General features: G+C 44.5%; 1 protein-coding gene across 1 annotated transcript in view; it reads left to right on the top strand.

Moving 5' to 3' along the window:
- The window catches only part of Alms1 (ALMS1 centrosome and basal body associated protein), a 126044-nt gene extending 115370 nt beyond the window's left edge, over positions 1-10674 (top strand). The window contains exons 18-24 of the mRNA XM_041635530.1: positions 523-637; positions 1890-2093; positions 2426-2667; positions 3171-3324; positions 4578-4641; positions 9672-9771; positions 10536-10674. Coding sequence (XP_041491464.1) covers positions 523-637; positions 1890-2093; positions 2426-2667; positions 3171-3324; positions 4578-4641; positions 9672-9771; positions 10536-10580 — 924 coding nt within the window. The 3' untranslated portion in view covers positions 10581-10674. The remainder of the gene's footprint in view (positions 1-522; positions 638-1889; positions 2094-2425; positions 2668-3170; positions 3325-4577; positions 4642-9671; positions 9772-10535) is intronic.
- Positions 10675-22981: the final 12307 nt, after the last annotated feature.

The following is a 22981-nucleotide window of genomic DNA, read 5'->3' as shown; positions in this document are numbered from 1 at the left end:
CCACCAGTGTCAGCTTTGATCCCTTAACTTGACTTCGGTGCTCTACTTGCTCTGAATATAGTTAAAAAGGACCTTGGGGCTTTCGTGTATTTTGTGCTTGACTCATTTGGGATTTCTTAAGGTGCAATGCAGCTCTTTGGTGGCTGTCTGTCAGATAAGAAGTGTGTCTGCTCTGATTGAGGGGTCCTCTGGACTTCATCACTTTAGTTAGCATCTCTTTTAGCTCCAGAATTATCTACAGGTGCGAGCTGAGAATTTTACTCTGGAGATGTGTCAGGCTAAGGTTTAGCTACCAGCTTCTTCAGTTTTCTCGAATCCCAGAGAAATTTCCAGCTCTCTTTGTATTGCCGTAGCTTGGGCCTGTCCTTCGAGCAGCATTCTTCACGTCACAGACACGTGTCCACATGGGTCCCGAGCGTCTTTCAGCTGTGTCCCAGCTTGACTAGAGAGGGCTGGCTTGCCCTGTAGCTGACCACTCCTCTGGCTACTGATCACTCTTAACAGAGACTTTTGTTTTTCCAGGTGGCAAACGAGATTTCCTCTGACTCCGGCTCATCTGCTGGTAGTTTCTTGAGCTTGGCTTCTACTCTTTACAACGAGGAAAGTGTGCATACGTTGAACAAGGGTGTACAAGCTGGTAAAGCCTTTGAATTTAAATTTTGCATTGATATAAAAATGCTTCTTCAACACACTTATTTAACCTCCCTCATGATAAAGGGTATAAAGATTAAAAGTACCTGTATATTTGGATACGATTTTTGCTTATTAATTGCAAAAAAAAATTCAAGTTTCTAAGCAAGAGTGTAGGAAACTAAGTGTCTTTGTAGCAGGGTTCAAACACAGCCTCTGTGAAGAGCAGTTTGGGAGCTCGTGTTAAATTTCCTTTGACCCAGCGTGCGTTTGTTTGTTTTGACCAATAGATATACTTAAATATGTTCAAGATGCTAAGTGTAAAACGTAGGGTTTTTAATTAAAATCAACTGTGATAGCCATCAATAACAATGGTGAAATTAATTACTGTACTTTTGCATAGAACGAGGAAGCTCTCTGGGAGCTGGTTAAGAGCACTGGGTGCTCTTGTAGAGTTCTGGGTTCAGTTCCCAACACACAGAGGTCCCCGGCATATATATTTTAAAAGAAAAATCAAGGTACAGAATATGTACAGTTTGCTGCTGTGTGCATTTTGTAAAAACAAAGGAGGAAGAGAATGGCCTAAGTGAGTGACGTCCTGGGGTCCTGAGTTGTAAACAGAATGGCGAGAGGGGCCAGGAGAATCCAAAGCTTATGCCTCAAGAGTGTTTGGCTGCATATAAGTCAGTCTTTTTTCAAATCTTATTTTACATACCAATCCCAGTTCCTCTCCCTCCTGTCCTCCAGCTCCCCCCATCTTTTACCCCACCCACTCCCCAACCTCCTCTCCCACAGGGAGTCAACAAAGTCTGTCATATCACTTAAGGCAGGACCAAGCCCCTCCCCCCCGTATCTAGGCTGAACAAGGTATGGCCCCATAGGGAATAGGCTCCAAAGAGCCAGTTCATGCAGTAGGATAAATACTGGTTCCACTGCTAGTGGCCTCACAAGCTGCCCAAGCCACACAACTGTCACCCACATTCAGAGGGCCTAGTTTGGTCTTATGCAGGTTCCTCATCCTTACGAGGTGATTGGCACCAGGTCCAGAAGTGCTTACGGTTTTGCTCCCTTGGAGATGAAAGTCTGAACCAATTGAATTTATATTTTTTTGTTCTGTGGTAGCTAAACCCACTTAGAAATTAAACCTGTGTCTGCTTTTTTGCCCACTTCCCCCCACCCCTGACTTTAAACCTGCCAAAGTCTGTATACAAGCAGACTCTATCTAGTCTGCTCCCAGATACATCTGTCTTTCCCCTCAGGTAACTTGGAGATTGTGACCAGTGTCAAAAAATACACTCGTGATGTTGGGGTGACTTTCCCAACTCCCAGTCCTAGTGAAGCCAGATTGGAAGAGGACAGTGATGTGACTTCTTGGTCAGAAGAAAAAGCCAAAGAGAAAAAGTTCCTTACCAATTATCTTCGGGACAAAAACTTAAGGAAGAACAAGCCAAATTCCTGTGAAGGTTGGTTTGTTTCATTTCGAAGGTCAGTTTCTGACTCCAGGTGGCAGGGACTCTCACAAAGGTGTGTCTAAGTCACTTGCAACACCGAGATCCCTTGCTTCTGAGGACTCTATGTTGACGCCACTAGCCACAACACTGGCATGGTTTGAAAGTAACTAGAACTTCATTTAGAGATTCCTGCTGTGGTTAAGACGAACTCAAGGGCACCCTAGGGGTTCTCACCCCTAGCAGATGAGTCCTTGCAAGTCGGTGTTACATATATGTCTTTGTAGTTGGGTACAATTATTGAAAAATAAAACTTTTCAATTTCTACTTGAAAATATTTCCTGTAGGTGTCGCATGGTTTGTTCCTGTGGAAAATAGAAAGTCTGGATCTAAGAAGGAAAACCTGCCCAAGATTTATGGCCCTGGTATCTCCTGGTTTGAACCAGTAACCAAAACCAAACCCTGGAGAGAGCCCCTGAGGGAACAAAACTGGCAGGAGCAGTGCATGGGCAGTCGTGGGTCCCTGAGAGGCCCAGGTGGAGATGGTGCCCGGGCTCCTCTCAGGCCATTTGTGAGAGCAACCCTGCAGGTAGGTCCAGTGACGTCAGGTTGACTTCAGCCATATTGTTTGTGGGAACATGTGTGACTGGCTTGCTGGACTTTGGTCGTTCCACCATTCCTGACAACACAGAGGAGGGTACTCTGGCACTGCTCGCTCTGTGCGGGCTCCCACATGTTCAACAGCAGGCCTGGGGTTTGTCAGGATGCATTGTTCTAGGGTCTCACAGTGTTAACCAGGTGCTCACCCCTGAGATCTTCCCCAGGCCTTGCCAGTCCCTTGGTTGCTAAAGGAAATGATATTTAATGGTGAATTTGTCTGAAGGGAATGAACTGACCTCTGACATCAACATTTAGAAGAGTTGCAGGTGACCCTACCTTAGTTCTCAGCTTTTTCCAAAGGCGTTTCTGTGCTCCCTTTGGTTTCCCTGGGGCTGCCCTCCCCTGCAGACTCTCAAGCCTGTGGGGCAGGTGCCATTTTTCTGGGCACTTGAGCAAAGGCCATGTCATTAACGTGAGGTTTTTCTCCTTTAGGAATCTCTTGAGCTTCACAGACCTGATTTCATCTCCCGTTCTGGGGAGCGGATAAAGCGCCTGAAGCTACTAGTCCAGGAGAGGAAGCTACAGAGCTTGTTCCAGAGTGAGCGGGAGGCTCTGTTCAATGCGGTGCGGCCCTTGCCTAGGAGAGGTGTGCCTCTTGTCATCTGTCCTGTCTAGGAGAGGTGTCTCTTGTCACCTATCCTGTCTTTGAGAGGTGTCTCTTGTCACCTGCCCTGTCTATGAGAGGTGTGCCTCTTGTCACCTGTCCTGTCTAGGAGAGGTGCCTCTTGTCACCTGTCCTGTCTAGGAGAGGTGCCTCTTGTCACCTGTCCTGTCTAGGAGAGGTGCCTCTTGTCACCTGTCCTGTCTAGGAGAGGTGTCTCTTGTCACCTGTCCTGTCTAGGAGAGGTGCCTCTTGTCACCTGTCCTGTCTAGGAGAGGTGTCTCTTGTCACCTGTCCTGTCTAGGAGAGGTGTCTCTTGTCACCTGTCCTGTCTAGGAGAGGTGCCTCTTGTCACCTGTCCTGTCTAGGAGAGGTGCCTCTTGTCACCTGTCCTGTCTAGGAGAGGTGCCTCTTGTCACCTGTCCTGTCTAGGAGAGGTGTCTCTTGTCACCTGTCCTGTCTAGGAGAGGTGCCTCTTGTCATTTTTGCTGAATGGCTGCTACTGTGCTGACGAGCGCTGCTGGACACCAGGCCACAGTAAGGACGCTGAATGTGGCTTTGCTTGCTGAGACTCGAGTCTCCTTAGCTCGTAGACTGGCCCAACCTAGCTTTCCACTCATCTGTGACCCCAGTAACCCCAATTCTGCTAGCCTTGTCACTGCATAGAAATCTCTTTAAAAAGAGAGGCTGCCATAAGGATGATTCTTTTGTGAACTAGCCTTGTGTGCCTCGTTTCCGAGTGTAATATGAAAACAGTAATGGTTAAACACAGACCTAGGTCTGCCCAGCACGGTTCTCACAGCACCTGACTGAGAACAGCACTGTATTTATACTCTTACTTCCCAGGGAGACTAAATAGCTCGCCCAAGGTAACATTCTTCTTAGTGAAGGAGCTGGGGTTCACAGCCAAGATCTGTGCTCTTAGCAGTTACACCAACTGGCAAGTCTCAATAAAATAACACAAGAAAGCAGTGAAAATGTAAAATAACCAGCCAAAGCTGTCAGCCTTACTTGTCAGCTGGTCCACACTGTGGCCTGCCCCCCCACCCCTCGCAGTGGGTATAGACTTTGGTCACAGTGCCCCTACTGCAGTTCAGGCTTTGGCCTTGCCCTTGATCTTTTATTCACTGCCCTGTGCCTCCCACTAGGTTAGGGCCCAGCAGCTCCTCTGCATAGCTCTACAGCGCCACACCTTTCCTTATGGCCACTGTCTCCTGATAAACCTTTCCCTTGTCTAGCCCTCCTGACTGCCCAGAAGAACAAGCCTATTGGAAAGAAGGAAATGATCCAGAGGACCAGACGGTGAGTCTGAAAGAATGAGAGTAATTATGCAGCTACACTCCAGGTCACCGGGTGATCACTCAGCTTCCCAGCCCGCAGAGCGTGCCCAGTTGGAAGCATGTGAGAAGGTTAATGGTGAGGCACATCTCAGAGCACAAGGAAGGAAGAGAGAAATAGAAGATAGGGTGTGAGTGGTTCCTATTCAAAGGGAGAAGGGGAATGCTGGGGATGAGCTTGTCTTGACTAGAAATCTGGATGAAACTAAAAAAATTTTATTTTGGGCCACATTCTTTATCTTAACAATCTCATTACTAGGAGTTTTTCCAACACAGTAACAAATAATGAAATTGACTTTAAGTTAGGAACTTGAGTTTCGGAAGCATGTTCAGTTTCAGTCCATTGCTACATTGGAAAAAGAAATGTGTTTGCTTTTATAGCTGTGTAGACCTATACATACATGCATAAAATATTTCTGTAAGTTGCAAAAGACTTGGTAATAGTGGTTCCCTTTGGGAAACAACAACTGAGTGGATCCCGGATATAAGGATATGAGAGGCCAGATTTTTGTTGTTTTTAAGGTTTATTTTTGTTTTGTGTATATGAATGTTTTTCCCATATGTATATAAGTGTGCAAAACCACATGCATGCAGTGTTCCCAGAGGCCAAAAGAGGGTGTTGGATTTCTTTGAGCTAGAGTTAAAGACATTTGTGAGCTGCCACATGGGTCCTCTGCAAGAGCAGCCAGTGCTCTTTTTTTTTTAATTGTTTTTATTGAGCTATATATTTTTCTCTGCTCCCCTTCCTTCCTCTCCCCTCCCCCCTTCTACTCTCTCTCATGCTCTCCACTTTCCCAGTTTACTCAGGAGATCTTGTCTTTCTACTTCCCATGTAGATAAGATCCATGTATGTCTCTCTTTGGGTCCTCTTTGTTGTCTAGGTTCTCTGGAATTGTGAATTGTAGGCTGGTTTTTCTTTGTTTTATGTCTAAAAGCCACTTATGGTGATTATATATTATATTTGTCTTTCTGGATCTGGGTTACCTCACTCAATATGATGTTTTCTAGATCCATCCATTAGCCCACAAATTTCAAGATGTCAATATTTTTTTTCTGCTGTCTATTACTCCATTGTGTAAATAGACCACATTTTCCTTATCCATTCTTTGGTTGAGGGGCATTAGGTTGTTTCCAGGTCCTGGCTGTGACAAATAGCTGCCGTAACATAGTTGAGTACATGTCCTTATGGTATGATGTAGCATCCTTTGGGTATATACCCAAAAGTGGTATTGGTGGGTCTTGAGATATGTTTTTTTTTTTTTACTAATTTTCTGAGAAATCACCATACTGATATCCAGAGCAGCTGTACCAGTTTGCATTCCCACCAGTAATGCAGGAGTGTTCCCTTTACTCCACAACCTCCCCAGCATAAGTTGTCATCAGTATTTTTGATCTTGGCCATTCTTACAGGTATAAGATGGAATCTCAGAGTTGTTTTGTTTTGCATTTCTCTGATGGCTAAGGATGTTGAGCATTTCCTTAAGTGTCTTTCAGCCATTTTAGATTCCTCTGTTAAAAGTTCTCTGTTTAGGTCTGTACTCCATTTTTTTTTTATTGGATTATGTGATCTTTTGGTGACCAATTTCTTGAGTTCTTTGTCTATTTTGGAGATCAGACCTCTGTCTGATGGGGTTAGTGAAGATCTTTCCCCATTCTGTAGGCTGTCGTTTTGTCTTGTTGATCATGTCCTTTGCTTTACAGAAGCTTTTCAGTTTCAGGAGGTCCCATTTATTAATTGTTTCTCTCAGTGTCTGTGCTGCTGGGGTTATATTTAGGAAGTGGTCCCCTGTGCCAATGCGTTCAAGTGTACTTCCCACTTTCTCTTCTGTGAGGTTCAGTGTGACTGGTCTTATGTTTAGGACCTTGATCCATTTGGACTTGAGTTTTGTATATGGATCTATTTTCATTCTTCTACATGTTGATATCCAGTTATACCAGCATCATTTGTTGAATATGTTTTCTTTTTCATTTTATATTTTTTGCTTCTTTGTCAAAAATCAGGTGTTTTTAGGTATGTGGATTGATATTTAGGTCTTTGAGTTGGTTCCATTGGTCCTCCTGTTTGCTTTTATACCAATTCCAGCAGCCAGTGCTCTTAACCACTGAGATTGAACCATTTCTTCAGACCAGTTTTTCAGAAACTTTTTAAATCTTGTGCCATTGCAAGCATCATCTACTCATGAGTTAATCAGTTTGGTATACACAAATATTGATCATGAGAATGCCATTCAAAAACTAAGTTACAGAGTTTGTTTCTAGGGGCTCATCAGAAGCTGATGAGCAGTCAGGTGGTTGGGTGGAGCTGCTGACAGGATGGGTTGTTTGTTTTTATTGATGCTAGTTTGTTTTCATGTCTGGCCTGGAGCTTACTCTGTAGATCTGGTTGGCTTGGAACTCAACAGAGATCCTGCCTGTGTTTCCTGACAGCTGGGGTTAAAGATGTTTGCCACTACTCTCGGTACTGCTTTCTTTTCAATGATTTGACTTGTAATAATCTTGGGAAAATGTGGTACTGTTTTATTATAATCTGCAAAAGATTGGCACCTAATTTGGGGCTAGAGTCCCTGCCTGCTGAACCCCTATGCAGCTGGGCTGTCCCTCCTCCTGCACCGTGACTTAGCAATTTCACACTGACCCGCCCACTGACTCTCTCCCACCTACTAAGCTATTTGCTTCTCTGGTTTCTGCCAGGCCTGTTTTAATCAAGCCTAGCTCTGTCTCCAGTGACAGGGGCCTCAGTTTGTCTCAGTTGGGATCTGCAAATATTTTTAGAAGTAGGAAGAAGAAAGTAACAATTACTCAAAATTCTTCCCTCCATCCTACATGCACTTGTCTTGTTTTTTAGCTCCTCTCAGCTTGAAGTTAGGGGCACTGAACCCTATCTGTGTAGGATGGAGTGTAAGTTTCACGTGACTGCAGCCCACCTCAGTCTCTCCCCGCCTGTTTCCCTGTTCCACAACTCTGTAGCTCCGTGTCTACCAGTGCACAATCCCCAGCTGGTATACTTTGCTCCCTTCTCTGTCTCTAGTCCTAATGATTCTTCATTCTTAACGTAAGCCTGAGCTCCTGAAGCCTGCTTGGCCCTCAGAGTCAGTGTCCCTTCTCCGTTAACTGTGGGTTTTACAGGGACAGCTGTTCTAGTACTTTCTGTTTCCCTGTGTTTTAAATACAGTGGTAACTGAAACTGCTAGAGGCCAAGCACATCAAGATAACAGGGAGATGTGAAGACTTTCTGAAAAGCACAGAAAATAATCCTAAGAATTAAAAACGAAGTTTCATGAAATTAAAGTTTCTGTTCTCATAGCAAAGAAAGAAACATCAGCAGAGTGAAGTGATGGCTACAGAATGGAAGGAAATCTTTGCTAGTTGTATATCTGTCTTAGTTATATTTTTGTTGCTGTAAGGAACAAAGGGTTTGTTTTAGCCTATAGTTCCAGGGGGATAAGGGCCATCTTAGTGGCAGGCAGCAGGGAAGCCATGGTGACAAGGGCGGGAGGCTGGGTGACCCATCACATTGCACCCCTCAGGAAGTAGCGAGTGAACAGGAAGTAGGTCCAAGCTCAAGGCTCATCCCTTTTGATGATCCACATCTTCCAGTGAGGTTCCACAACCTTTCTAGACAGTGCCACCAGCTGGGGACCCAGTGGTCAAACATAAGAGACAAGAGTAACGTTTCATAACACCATGCGACACAGGATTATTACCTGAAATCTAAGGAAACTCTAAAAAGATTAAATATGTTAAAAGAGTCATCCAACCATTAAATAGGCTAATGAACTAAATAGACAAGTCACAACAGAAAAATCAGATGGCCAATAAATATTTGAAAATGTGTTCAACATCTTTAGCCATCAGCGAAGTGCAAATCAAGACCCTTGAGATTTTGTCTCCAGTCAGAATGACTGGCTAGCATCAAGGAAACAAATGACAGCCGGTGAGGGCGTGGGGAGAGGAAGTGCACTGTGGGAGGGGGTGTAAACCACTACAGCCACCGTAGACTCAGTATGAAAACTATCATGTGACCCAGTTATACCACCTGTGGATGTACACCTGAAGGGCTTTATTCAACATATCACAGAAATAATTGCATGCCCATGCATATCACAGCACTGTTCACAGTAGCCAACAAATGGAATCAGCTCCAGTATTCATCAGCAGATGAGTGGGTAAAGAAAATTGGGGCATATATACAATGGGTTTTTTTTTCAGCTGTAAAGACAGATAGTATATTTGCAGGAAAGTGGGTAAAACTAGAAATCATTGTGTTAAGCAAAATAAGCTATACTCAGACAAATGCGGTATTTTCTCCATATGTAGAACATAAAGTAGAAAGGCATACTTGAAGAATGGGGAGACTACAAGAGGCCAAGGACTGTGTATGTCATAAAAACAGAAAGGGGGAGCTATTTTGGAAAGAAGGGGACCAGCAAGAGGAGTAGAGAGGACGAGGAGGGCAAATAAGAGAAGCAATGATACAGTGTGACGTGCCACAGTCCAGTCCATTTCTTTGTGCGTTAACCAAAAAGTTTTTTAAAGATGCAATAATGAGCTGGATATGGTGTTGCATATCCATATAATCCCAGCATTTAGTAAACTAAGGCTAGACTGAGTTCCAGACTAGTCTGGGACACCTCAGCTGATCCTGATATTGCATACATAGGGGTGTGTCTGTGTACTCTGTATCTACTTAGTTCTACCTTTTTGTTATATCGAAACTATATAGTTTTGCAGATAGCATGGAAAACATAATTTTACCTTTTTTCTTTTGAGGAAATAAGCAGTATTATCAATGTTTTATATTTTCATTCATCTCTCTTCCAGATTGAGGGCACCCCAGGGCCAGACTCCACATCCATAGACATGGTGCTTATCAGGCTCTGTGCACAGGCTGGATGCCTGGGCAGCATAGGACCAGAGGTGTTGGGAGAGCCATCATGTACCTTCATGCCAAATAACTGTACTGCTTTCTGTCTTCTCATGAATGCCATTTCTTAGGATTTATGAGCGGCTTCCAGAAGTGAAGAAGAAGAGAGAAGAGGAGAAGAGGAAATCAGAATATAAATCATACCGACTGCGAGCTCAGCACTTTAAAACGGTTAGCTGGGTTGACGCTCTGTCCATGAAGGGATGGATCAGGCCTATAGCGGAGGGAATAGAAGCAGCCTGACTGACACTTGAATACAGTGGCTGAGTGCTGAGACTTCAAACATAGGCAGCTGTGACTCAGCATTCTTCATGTGTCCGCAGCTAAACCAGACCTCACACAGGCGATTTAGCCCTCATGGCTGAGCTGCATTTCCAGTGTAAATGACAATGTCTGTGAGTCGGCAGGGAGTTAGAGGATGGAGCCCGCCAAGAGCCTCCTAGGGCAGGGTACCAGTTAGTTTCCGTAGACGCCACACTGGACACTGCTTAAAGGGTCATGTTCTTCACAGCTCTGATTTTTCTCCCAGGCTTCTCACTATGTAGAGGGCTCTGGAAGGCAGAAACTAAAGACCAGACCAGACTAATGTGAGACTTGCAAACCATGTCTGGAGCACCCGGGAGCCTGGGCACTGGGGAGATCCTAGGAGCTACATGGCCTTCCTGCTGTGTTAGCATCACATGGGCCTTTGCCGTGCTGGGTGTTGTCAGCCCTGGGCAGTCCATCACCATCCTAGCATCTGTTTCTATAGAGAAGGTGTGCTTATTGACATCTTTCCAAAGCACTTTAAGGAACACAATTTTCCTAATTTCCATATGTCTATAAATGAGTAACATACACAAGATGTAGGAGTGTCCTCAGCAGTGTGCCGAGGTGGGGATGGCCAGCCGCCCTGTGACTGCGTCTGACTTCAAATCCTGTGTTTTCTTCCACAGAAAGTGACCAACCAGCTCCTGGGGAGAAAAGTGCCTTGGGACTGACATAAGACTACTTTCCTCAGAGCCTAGGAATACTTTTTTTATAAGCCTAAAGAAGCCTAATTTATTCTTTAATGAGTGATTTAATAAAGCTTTCTCTTTGTCTGTGTGTAGCTTAGTACTCTGGGGTGTGGGCAGTGGTGACTGGAGCAACTGTAGTTGGGAATCTGCCCTCCCTTTCTCCGTCGCGGCCATGCCCACAGGCCCTTCCGTAGGGTGGACTCTGGGTTCTAGCCAAGGAGGAGTCCCTGTTGTATGTGTTCTATACTTTCAGAAAACAAAGCACTACCGATGGACTCCTAGGGGACAAGCAGCACGAGGTCGTTTCTTCCGCATCGGGAGAGGAGCAGGCAGCTGGGCAGCATCTGGCCTGCTGTGTGGAGGGATGTGGGTCTCAGAACATGAAATGTGGCTTCTTTTTTGAATCACAGCATAGTGCATAAGGTCTGCTCATCACGGGCTTGTGTGAAATCTGCATCACCAGAGGCTCCCAGCAAGGCTCCCAGCCTTCTCCAGCAGGTCTCCCTTCACTTGCTCATTTGTCTGTGAAATTGAAGCCTCAGACCATCCATCATCTCACAATAGAAATATGAAACAATATTTACAACACAGGACAGTTTTTGGAAAAGAAGTGTTGATAAATGATTCCCACTCTGGTCTTAATCCAGTACCTGGGCAGAATACAGGAAGCTCTCTTCCCCTTATAACTGGGAATCGCAGCTAAATCGCAAAGCCAAGGAAAGAATGTGCTGTACTTTCAGCAGACACCTCCCAGCCCCTGCAGAGGGAGCGGCAGCATGGCCAGTGGCTACCTCAGAAGACTCCCTGAGAGGTTAGGAAGGCAGGTCGTGCCCCCAGTGCCCAATGAGCCCGAACTTGTGCTTGTACCCTTAAGATATCAGAAGATGCAGGGGAAGGGTGCTCGGCCACCTATAAATTGAGAACATCAATACTCTTAAACCCTTTTCAGCTCCAAAATGCTGTGACTTGTGGGTTCCCATTCATAATAGAATTCCTTTGCAAGGCAACTTAGGCACGGTGGAAATCATGATTGCTTGGACCCAACACTGGGTTGTTCAGATGTCTTCCAAGAGCATTCAGATCTAACACCCGAGGGTTCATGGAAACAGGACTAGGGAATAGTTCTCAGAGCTGAGGTCTCCCTGCTTTTCTATGCAAAGGTCTTTTGTAGCCGCCACCTTGTGGGCAGTACTTTGTACTGCCTGCAGACTCTTCTGCTCCCAGAGCACAAGATGGTTTCCCTGCTGTGCATAGCTCCATTTGTGCTTTGTACTGGGCAAAAGCCAGACTCCCCACTTCAGGCCTCATTCCTCAGGTGATGAAACTGCCCTGCCCTTTCCCACCACCACATACTTGCCCTAACCGTATTCTGCTGCTGCTTCTGTGTTACTGTGATTTGCTCTAGAACTGCTTGCCTGCTGTCTGTCCCTTTCAGAGCTTAACACAGCCCAGTTTTGCAGTGATCACCAGGCCTACAGTTTGGAGTGAGGGTTTGGGCAAAGAGGACAGAATTTTAATGCGAAGCCAGGCTTGGTGGAGTGGAAGTGCAGCTCTCAAAATCAACAACAATCATCCCTGGCCTCCCAAATACTGGGATTTCAGGCATGTCAAACCATGTTTGTGTCTCAAGTGATTGTTCTGTCTAGCTATGAAATTAGACCACTCTGAATCATTATTGTGACCTGCATCTTTGCTTGCTAGGAGCTAGGTGATTTCAGCCTATGTAGTTTGGTTGCTTAGAGCAGTCTACAGGTGGTCACAAAACACTTGCCAGGGGCAGCTGGTCAGAGAGCTCACAGGGAAAGGTTTTACAAAATAATGTTGCCCTCCAGGGGGCACTCTTGTTGTTAGGGGATTACATTTCTTAGGAACATGAACACAGATGCACTCAGTTCTCTTAGTCTGAGCAGCACTAGCTCTGAGTTCCTTCCCTAATTTTCAGAGAGCTAAGGTATCCAGAAATACCCAGGAATCCAAGCTGTCTCCTAGACTCTAGGGTCAAATCTGCACAAGAGTGCCTGCTCTCTGTCCAGCGCCATATCTTGGTCAGCCTAGGTTGCTAGGTTTCTCTTCTACAGAGGACCCGTGGCCAAGTTCCAAAGTGGGCGTGGTCAAATGTACATACACACTCCTCCAATTCCTTGCCCAGTCTATCAGTATTCATCCTCATCTTTGCTCCCCAAATCCAGAATCAGCTTAAGACAGATGGAGCAAGACTGGAAAAAACCCTCCACTTGAGTCCATGATTTAAGACCTGAGAAATAGTAAAAGGAGCTTTAGGACCTTTCTGCTGCCTTCAGAACATGGAGACCAAGCACCTTGGCCAGACTAGATAGTCCTATCACCCGTGACAGGCACAGGAGTGCTGCCACCTAACAGGAAGGCTCCACGCAAGCTCAGAACAGAGCTAGAAATATAAAGCTTGTTGCTTCAGAAGTTGCTGCTCACTTTTTTTGTTGTTGTTTTGTTTTCCTGAATTGCCCACTAAAGTCTCTAGAAAGGCAGGGGCCTGGAGAGACGGCTCAGAGGTTAAGAGCACTGACTGCTCTTCCGGAGGTCCTGAGTTCAATTCCCAGGAACCACATGGTGGCTCACAGCATCTATAATGAGATCTAGTGCCCTCTTCTGGCCTGCAGGCATGCATGGAAGGAATGTTGTATACATAATAAAAAATAAATCTTTAAAAAAAAAAAAGACTCTAGAAAGGCAGTCAACGCCATTGTCTTCTTGTTATTGGGTCTCGTACACCTGTAACTTATGGTTGGCTCTGTGCGAATCTGCACAGTGCTTCACAGAGAGTGATCAATCCAGATTAGAGGTCAGGGGCTTTGGAAAGAGGGTGATGGTGAAGGAGATTTATGACAGTTGGAGATTGAATAACCAATAAATATACAATGAAAACAAAAACCTAGGGGAAGAATAAGGAACTAGTTTTACTATGTAGCTCAACTTAAAACTAAACATACTATATATGTTTATATATCCTTGTAAAATTGACTGGCTTTGGAATCCAGGAGAAACATCTTGGGCATGTCTTCTTCAGAGGCATTTCCAGGGAAGCTTAAGTGAGAGAGAAATGTAAATGGAATTTTTCTGTCCCATAGTCACTCTCAAATAATCACTCAGAGGCTTAATATAAATTATAAATGCTCAGCCAATGGCTCAAGCTTATTGCTAACTAGCTTGTACATTTTAAGTTAACTCATATTCCTTATTTACACTGTCACATGGTGGGACCTTTATTAGCATGGCATGTTTATCTCTGCATCTGGCTGGTGGCTTCTGACTCTGCCCTTCTCCTTCCCATCATCCTTAGGTTGGTCACCCTGCCACTACTTCCTGCCTGGCTACTTGTCAATCAACTTTTTATTAAACCAATTCGAGTGACAAATCTTTGCAGTGTACATGGTCCTCCTCTGCCTCCCTGATCTTTCAAGGTTTACCCTGATATCTAGCTCCTGGTTTTTACTGATAAGATTAATTATTTTACATTTCAAGAAATCCCACTGTGAATGTGGATGATACAATCCCATGGGCTGGAGTTCCAGCAGAATAAAAAGGAAGTGAGCTGAATACCATGACTCATTTTATCTGCTTCCCAACACAGCTGAACCCATACTTACCACCCTGCGTTCCTCCACATGATAGACTGCACCTTCAAACTCTGAGACCAAACAAGCCATGATACTGCTTTCTTGTCAGCTCTTTGATCACAGAAATAAGACAATAATACCCCAAATAGCACTCCCTGTACAGGGGACTGGGAGAAGGAACTGTGCACATGCGTGTGGATACTTGACACTTATTCTCAGCCTTGCTGATGAGGAAGCAGCACAAAGCCATGACTGAACAGCAGAGAAGGGGTCACAGAAATTCTTTACAGGAGCACGGGATGTCCTGCACAACAAACCCACAGATTTCTTTATTGGTATATGTATTTTTATAGAAATCGAAACTAGGGCTTGGTATATTGCTCATTTAGTAAAGTACTTGCCCTGTAGCATGAGAACCTGAGTTCAAGCCCCAGCACTTAGATAAAAAGCCAGGGCAATGTTTGCTGTAATCCGAGTGCCAGGAAGGTGACAGGTTTATCCCAGGAGCTTGATGGGGCCAGCCTCAATTAGCTCCAGGTGTAGTAAGAGATCCTTTCAGAAATGAAGTGGAGGTCTGGATAGATGGTTCGGTGGAGAGGACCCGTATTTCCTTCCCAGAAGCCATGTGGCAGCTCACACCAACTCCAGTCCCAGGGGATTTGACGCCCTCTGGCCTCCTCAATCACTGCCTGTCCATGCTGTACAACATGTAAACATATAAAACATAAAAAAAGTTACACATAAGAATGAAGGTTAAAAATGTTTTTGAGTATCAAAAGTTTATCTAGCAAGTCTTCATATGGAAATGTACATGACCTGATGCTATGTCATAGTCAAAGGACAAATCAGTCTGATGGATGGGACTGAAAGGTTTGCATTGTATGCCAGTTGGCAGTGATGGGCCACACAAGGAAAGTCCCTAATCTTTAACTTCTGATTGGTGAAAATTGGGATTTTTGTACTTATAAACCTGCTTTTGCCCCTGCTTGGGACTGTCAGGAGAAACAAGACCCCAAGTCCTTGTCCTGCTGCCCTGATCCATCAATGACCCTGCTTATGTGGAAACTGTGTTGTCTCTCTCCTTCCTCACGACACATAAGGGGCTTAGTGTAACAGTGGTATTCCTTGTGCACGTCTGCCATCATCTAACTGTCCATTAATGTCTTCAGGTCTGGAGGAGGGTCTTGCTCATGGCAGGAGCAGGTGACCTCACATCTACACACATGGCATGTTCGTTAAAAGTTTTTTTAAAGCCAGGCAGTGGTGGCAAACGCCTTTAATCCCAGCACTCAGGAGGCAGAGGCAGGTGGATCTCTGTGAGTTCGAGGCCAGGCTGGTCTACAAGAGCTAGTGCCAGGACAGGCTCCAAAGCTACAGAGAAACCCTGTCTCGAAAAAGTAAAATAAATAAATAAATAAAAGTTTTTTTTTTAAATGAAGTGGGAAGCAACTGAGGAAGATACCTGTGCATATACACATATGCCCTCCGAGGTAGTTTGAATATACTTGGCCCCCATAATCTCATAGGGAGTGGCACTATTAGGAGGTGTGGCTTTGTTAGGGTGGGTGGGGCCTTGTTGGAGCAAATGTCACTGAGGGGCAGGCGTTGAGGGTTCCTTTGCTCAGGATACCATCCAGTGACTTGTTGCCTACAGGATATAGGGCTCAGCTGCTATTCCAGCACCATGTCTGCCTGCATGCTGCCATGCTTCCCATCCCGATGATAATGGACTGAACCTCTGCAGCTGTAAGCGAGCCACCCCAATTAAGTGTTTCCTTTATGGGAGTTGTCATGGTCATGGTGTCTTTTCACCCGAATTTAGACACCTCCCCCACCCCCAAAATTAAAAAGAAATACTAAAGGTTAAAAGAAAACATTTTGGGAGAAAATAAGAATTTCTCTAGGAATTTAAATGTGCACCACACATATACCTGGTATTTATGAATGACAAAAGAGGACATTGAATTCCCCAGAACTGGAGTTATGGATAATTGTGTTGATGAAAGAAGCAACTCTCACCTCAAAGGAATAAAGAGCATAGCTTATTCTAGAGTGTATGTGAGTGACAATGGACACAGACTCAGCTTACTCCAGAATTTTGTGCTCCCGTGTGGAAGCAGTTTCATGAAGATTTTATAGTCTTACAGAACAAAAAAAGTGCTGTGGGATAATGCTCTTGAATGTTAAAGATTTGCCCCTTATACTGGTTTAATAAAATACTGGTTGGCCAGTAGTCAGGCAGGAAGTATATGCGGCCAGACTAGGAGAATTCTGGGAAGAGGAAAGGCCAAGATGCAGTCACCAGCCAAACGCAAAGGAAGCAAGATGAGAATGCCTTACTGAGAAAAGGTACAAAGACACGTGGCTAAACATAGATAAGAGTTATGGGTTAATTTAAGTTGTGAGAACTAGTTAATAATAAGCCTGAACTAATAGGCCAAACAGTTTATAATTAATCTGCAGGACCAGACGGGACAGAAACTTCTGTCTATAAGACAAGTTTAAAATACATTGGTGGGAACACTAAAGAGCAGCTACAGCGAGATGGGAGAACCTATTCCATAGGTCTAGATGGTACTTGATGACAGATGACACCCTTAGCTTTGGGGTTGATGGGGTTGTCTGCTATGTTAACAGATTCTAAAAGGCTTTTTTTAAATCTATTGTCACAAGATGTTAGTTCCCGTACAGAGGGGTCAAGGAATGGCTGTTCCAGAAGCTAAAACTAGCCCAAGATAAGGTAATTAGCTTCTGAACCCGCAACATTCCAATTTCTCCAAGACTGGAGTTCCAGGCTGTTGATCAGTGTCTGCACACAGACTCCTTCCAGGAGCTTTTTCATTTGCGGTCACACAGCTTCTTTTCAGGAATCTTTGTTCATGATTATGAACTGCCGTGGGGTTACTGGGATCGCCCGGGGCCTCTGTAAAAGCAGCAAATGCTCTTAATCATGGAGCCACCCTTCCAGATCCCTTGTGGGAGTCAAAGTTACATTTTTAGTTTTAATTACTATGCCTAAGAGATTCGTGAAACAAAACAGTTGAGTCCTAAGGCTGCACTCTGGGACAGTGTACCCTACTGCCCACCCAGGAAGGTTAAAGGCAGCATCTTCACACCAGTGCAAAGAGCAGGAGCAACTCAAGTTTTTGCATGGGAGAACAGGTAACGATTTATTTACATAAAAGAATTTTAGATAAAGGAACATGGTTAGCAGTCACCCGCTTCCACTGTGGATAATCTTAGAAACAACACAGAATTCATTCAAAATCTGGGAGACTGCGGTAGGAGAATCTTTAATTTGAGGTTATTCTGGGCTATAAGGATAGATAACTTTCCTCAGAAACCAATATATATATATATATATATATATATATATATATATATATATATATATATATAACAGGGTTTTTAGAGACAGGGTTTCTCTTTGTGCTGGGATTAAAGGTGTGTGTCACCACAGCCCCACTGACAAGATTGTCAATAGATTAAATAAAGTTTAAAAAGCTAAAATAAATGTATTGCCTAGGAACATGTGGACTCAAGTAGATAGATAGACAGATAGATAGATGATAGGTAGATGGATGATAGATAGAGAGATAGAGATGGATAGATAACAGAGGCACCAAAGTGGGGGAGGGATTGGAGCAATAGGGCAATGTGTAAAAGTACTGACTGTTCTTGTACAAGACCTAGGTTTGGTTACCAGAATCCACTTGGCAGCTCACAACCATCCATCCATAACCCCAGTTCCAGGGGTTTCAGTACCCTCTTTTGGCTTCTACACACATGATACATATACACATACCCAGGCAAAACTCTCATACACATAAAAATAAATTTAGGAGTTTAAAGATATGACATAAAGCTAGAATGGTTAAGTTAAAGCCTTTAGAGGGATGAGAAAATGAGAAATCAGGAATTCCAAGAGATCATAAATCAAACAAAAACAATGAAAAAAGACAAAAACGTACTTGTGAATAATGAGAACATAAATCTAAAAGTTTCAAAAAGAAAGCAAGATAGAAATGAGAAATGGGGGAAAGGCGGTAGAATGGGAAGAAAGGGAGGAAAAGATAAGGGAGGATATGCATGGGGCAGTCAGGGAAGGGGTAGCTGTGTGACTGCTGACAGAGCTTTCTGTCCCACAGGGTCCCACAACCATTCAGTCGCAAAGAAACACAGAGGTCTACATTAATCATAAGCTGATTGGCCTACTAGCTCAGGCTTCTTATTAACTCTTATATCTTATAGCTTATTACATTAACCCATAATTCTTGTCTGTGTCAGCCACATGGCTTGGAACGTTTTATTAGTGAGGCATTCTCATCTTGCTTCTTCTGTGTTTTAGTGATGACTGCAGACTGAACCTTTCCTCTTCCAAGAATTCTCCTATTCTGGTCTCCCTGCCTATACTTCCTGCCTGGCTACTGGTCAATCAGCGTTTTATTAAAATACAAGTGACAAATGTTTACAGTGTACAAGACCATGGTCCCACAGCATGTGACTCTCCCAGACACAGAATGGGCACAACATGTATACTGGGAAGAACCCAGTTCACACTTTTTTTTTTTTTTTTTTACTGATGGAAGGTGGTACATGCCTCAATCCCAGGCTGAGACAGGAAGAAAGCAAGTTTGAGGAGTAGGGTCCCCTGCCCTTTTCTTCCTGCTCACCTTCCTGTCTCTCACCAGGGAGGCAAGGGCTGCAGATTCAGCCTCATCTGCCCACTCCAGAGCCCCTCATATCCATCCTACATTAAGTTCAAGCACATCCAGGTTACTCAACATAGTCACCACGCTCCTGACTGCTTCTGCATGTCTCCCAAGTAGAGCCTCTCACATCTGCAGTATCTGGGGGAAAGTACTCCGAGTTGTTCAGGGTCACACCCACTCCCTTCTCAGAATGCTCCCAATCTCATGCACCATATGAGTTCCCCAGGCACCATCTTTCTGCCAAGTCATGCTTTCCTGAAGGAGCCACTGGTTTTTAAGTTAAGGCGGAGACTTCTCTGCCTCCCTGTTTCCTAGTCCCCACAAGCTTGGGGCATGCTCACCTAATTCTGCTTATCTCTATGTGACAGGCAATGCCTCTCCCTCCTTCACACAGGGCTGAAACAAGATGTGACTGACAGGAAACATTAACTGGTAAGAAAAATGCCCCCTTAACCTTCTCCTGCAACATCTGTGCTTAACGCAAGCTTTGGGCACATGACTGACAGAAGCCTTAACCCACTGTTTTGTCTAGTCAGGCTAATTCTAAAACTCAAGCCTTCTACTGGTCATGAGTCTCCATTAGGTCTAAATAATTGTTCCTAAAACAACTTGATTTAACAATGCCCACATTAGATTTTATTTTTGTTTTTGAGATAGCCTTTCACTGTGTCGCTTAAAGTGACCTGAAACTCGCTATCTTCGTGCTTCAGCCTGGGATTATAACCATGCCCAGCCATACTGGCAAAATTTAAACTGGATCCTCCCTACAGAATACTTTCACATTGATTTTATTGGAAAGGTTAACCAGGGCTGGAGAGATTGTCAGCAATGAAGAGCACTTGTGGTTCTTCCAGAAGACCTGGGTTTGATTCCCAGCACCCACATGATGGCTCACAACAGTTCCAGTGGATCTGACACCCTATTCTGATCTCCAATGGACACAAAAACCACAGCTCTCATCTTAAAGGAATCAGAGATTTATTCTGGAGTCATTTTGGATGACCATGGCCTGGGAACACAGATTTAGGTTACCCCAAATTCCATGTTCCAATATGGAAACAGTTTCATAAAGTTTGTATAGTTTTCCAGAATAAAGAACATCAAGAATCAAAGCATGTTTAAAATGTATAGGAACTAAACCACAGAGAAGAGGTCCTGTAGTCAGACTGATGATTATCTTAAATATCACTATAGAACCTTCATCCAACAACAGATGGGAACAGAGGCAATGACCCACATTGGAGCACTGGACTGAGCTCCCAAGATCCAGATGAAGAGTGGAAGGAGTGAGAGTATGAGCAAGGAATTCAAGGCCATGAGGGGTTCATCCACTGAGACAGTTTGCCTGAGCTTATGGGAGCTCACCAACTCCAAATGGACTGGGAAGGAACGAGCATGGGAACAACCAAGACCCTCTGAAGGGGGTTGACAGCTGGGGTAGACTGAGGGGCCACTGATAGTGACACTGGGATGTGTCTCTACTGCATATACCAGCTTCCTGGGATTCTATTTTCTTGGGATGTAAACCTTGCTCAACCTAGATGTAGTAGGGTGGGCCTTGGGCTTTCTACAGGATGGGGTGCATGGCACTCCCTTAGGGATGGAGGGGTGGGGGAGGGGCTATGGAGGGAGAGGGAGGGGATTAGGAGGAGGGGAGGGAGTGGGAATTTGGATTGGTATTTTTTTAAGTAATAATAAAAAAGAAAAAATAAAATGCATAAGAACATCAGAGAGGCAGACAGAGCAAGAGAAGGGAAGCTTTACTACAGGATTAGATGCTATTTGATGTCAGTTTTAGATTTTGGATCAGTGGAAGCTACTGCTCGACAAATGAATAGATTCTAGAAGGCTTTTATCTATAGTCACAAGATGCTTGTTCCAACACAGAGAGTCAAGGGATGGCCGCTCTGCCGACTAGAACTAGCCCCAAATAAAGGAGCCAGCCTTGAGCGCTGCAACATTCCAATACCTGCACGGTACTGAAAACCTAATCTGTCCTCAGAAAATTTTAAAAATGTACAAAAACCAGTGTGTGCTATGTACATTTGCTGTAATTTTTTAAAACGAGAAGAGAGGAATATGGGCAGTTGCAGAGAATTTGAAGGAGCCCAGGCTGGCAGACTTCAATTGTGTAGACCCACACCCTCAAGTACGCATGTGTGTGCCAGGGGATACCTGTGCCTAGAAATCAAAAACCAAACTGAAAACATAGACGATACTTTAACCAATAACCTAGCCATTTTTACTTCGAGGGGTTTCCTTTGGCTCGTTCTTTGAGGGTACAGGCCATTGTCCAGGAAAAGCACAGAGGCGGGAGCATGAGGCAGCTGGTTATGTTACATCTACAGTTAGGAAACAGTGATGCATGTTCAGAAATATTAATATCTTTGCATGTTTGCAGTGTTAAGAATAAAATTGTGTCCTTCAAGTTGAATTATTTATTAGCTAAGGAACAGGATTCTGGAGTCAACATTCCAGGTTTACTCACTGCTGGATCCAAGTCGCTGAGCTCTAAAGTCATCCTGGTCCATGCTGCTTTGTAGAAAACCATCCCTCTCCTACCCTACACACGCACAAATGAATCCTTCGGCAGCCCATACATCTACATTTTGCCTCTCTGTAGAATCCCCACAATACATGGGTTTGCTTGAATTTATGCCCACCTCAGTCTGATAGAAGCAACATCCTTCCCTCACTCCCAAATTGTACCTGCAGACTTTTGGGTTTCTCAAGCATCATTGGTGTTCCTCCATTGCAGAATATGGTGTCAAACTGGCCAAGAAGCCTCTGTACAAGTGGAGGTGAGGTTTAGAACGGTTCATTGCACTTTCCTTGTGGCTGTGTGTCTGCAGATAGAACAACAGCAGCTCTCCCCACAGAACTCCAGCAGGGGCAGGACGGATAGCCAGAATGGTCTGCATCTGACCCCCAGGCCCCCAGATTTCCAGAACCCACATAAAAAAAGCCAGGTTATGGGCTTGTATTTGTAATCCCAGCAATGGGAATCTTGTCTAGCTAAAAGCAGCAAGTTCTAGCCAGTGAAAAACAGTCTCAAAAAACATTTAAGGTCAAAATTCTGGCCTATCTGCATAAGTACACACACACAGCACTCGTGCGTGCTCAGATGCATGTGTGTGCTCCCTCAACAGCATCACTCTTACTTTCCATACACTACTTGTGAACCTGAGAATTTTACACACATTTATTGGCTTTTCTCCATTTTCAAATTATTGAGAGAAGACATTCAAAAATTTTAAACTTAACCATTTTATCTTTAAAATTATTATTAAGATAGTGTATCATTATGTACTTATGACTGCCCTGGAATTTGCTTTGTAGGTGAGGCTGGCCTTGAACTCGTAGAGAGCCTCCAGCCTTGCCTCTGTCTTCTGAGTGCTGGGATTAAAGGCATGCACATGCCTGGAGTTAACCATTTTAAAAGACACAAGTTGGTAACATTTGATATTTGTGACATTCAAACATTGTCACAATCCCAAAACATCAAGGCTTACAGGAGCACATGGTCAGGCCAGAGGCATGTAGGGAAACCAGGACTCCAGGGGCGATGTGGGCAGATACTAGGATCAGGCTGGGTCCCAAGGGTGACATCTACAAGTCTTACTGAGCCTGTAGCTCTTCTTTGGCTACAGGAACACTGCGTGGCCAGGCTAACTGAAGACAGAAAGCTGCTTCACAAGATCCAAGGCCAGTCAGCTGCCAAAGACTGGGAACAATTTTAAAAACACCCTGTGCTCCGGCCCCACCCACTCTGCTCACCTGTGCAGAGGTGGCTGAGCACGTGTTCTCGCTGCTCCCAGGGCCATATCCTGCCCCTTGGCTCTGTGACTGCAGTTGGTGGGAGAGTTTCCACCTAAGTCTTGGATGTTTCTGCATCTGACACGTCAGAGTTTGGAAACGGCCTCACTTCTTTATGCTTTTGCTTTGGTTACCATGTAAACACCTGGAACCCTGCCTAAACTGGCCTGCTAGAACAGGGTAACACTTCAGCCAACCCAAGAATCCCAAGACCCCGAAAGCTGTCCTGTCAGGATCAGTAGATGATCCAAAGATTTGCAAG

The sequence above is a fragment of the Microtus oregoni genome, unplaced genomic scaffold, assembly GCF_018167655.1.
Source record: "Microtus oregoni isolate MIOR12 unplaced genomic scaffold, Mior012 000002F_ref0000024, whole genome shotgun sequence".
Taxonomy (NCBI): domain Eukaryota; kingdom Metazoa; phylum Chordata; class Mammalia; order Rodentia; family Cricetidae; genus Microtus; species Microtus oregoni.
Note: the sequence above shows the minus strand (reverse complement) of the source record. Positions and strands in the feature narration are given on the sequence as shown.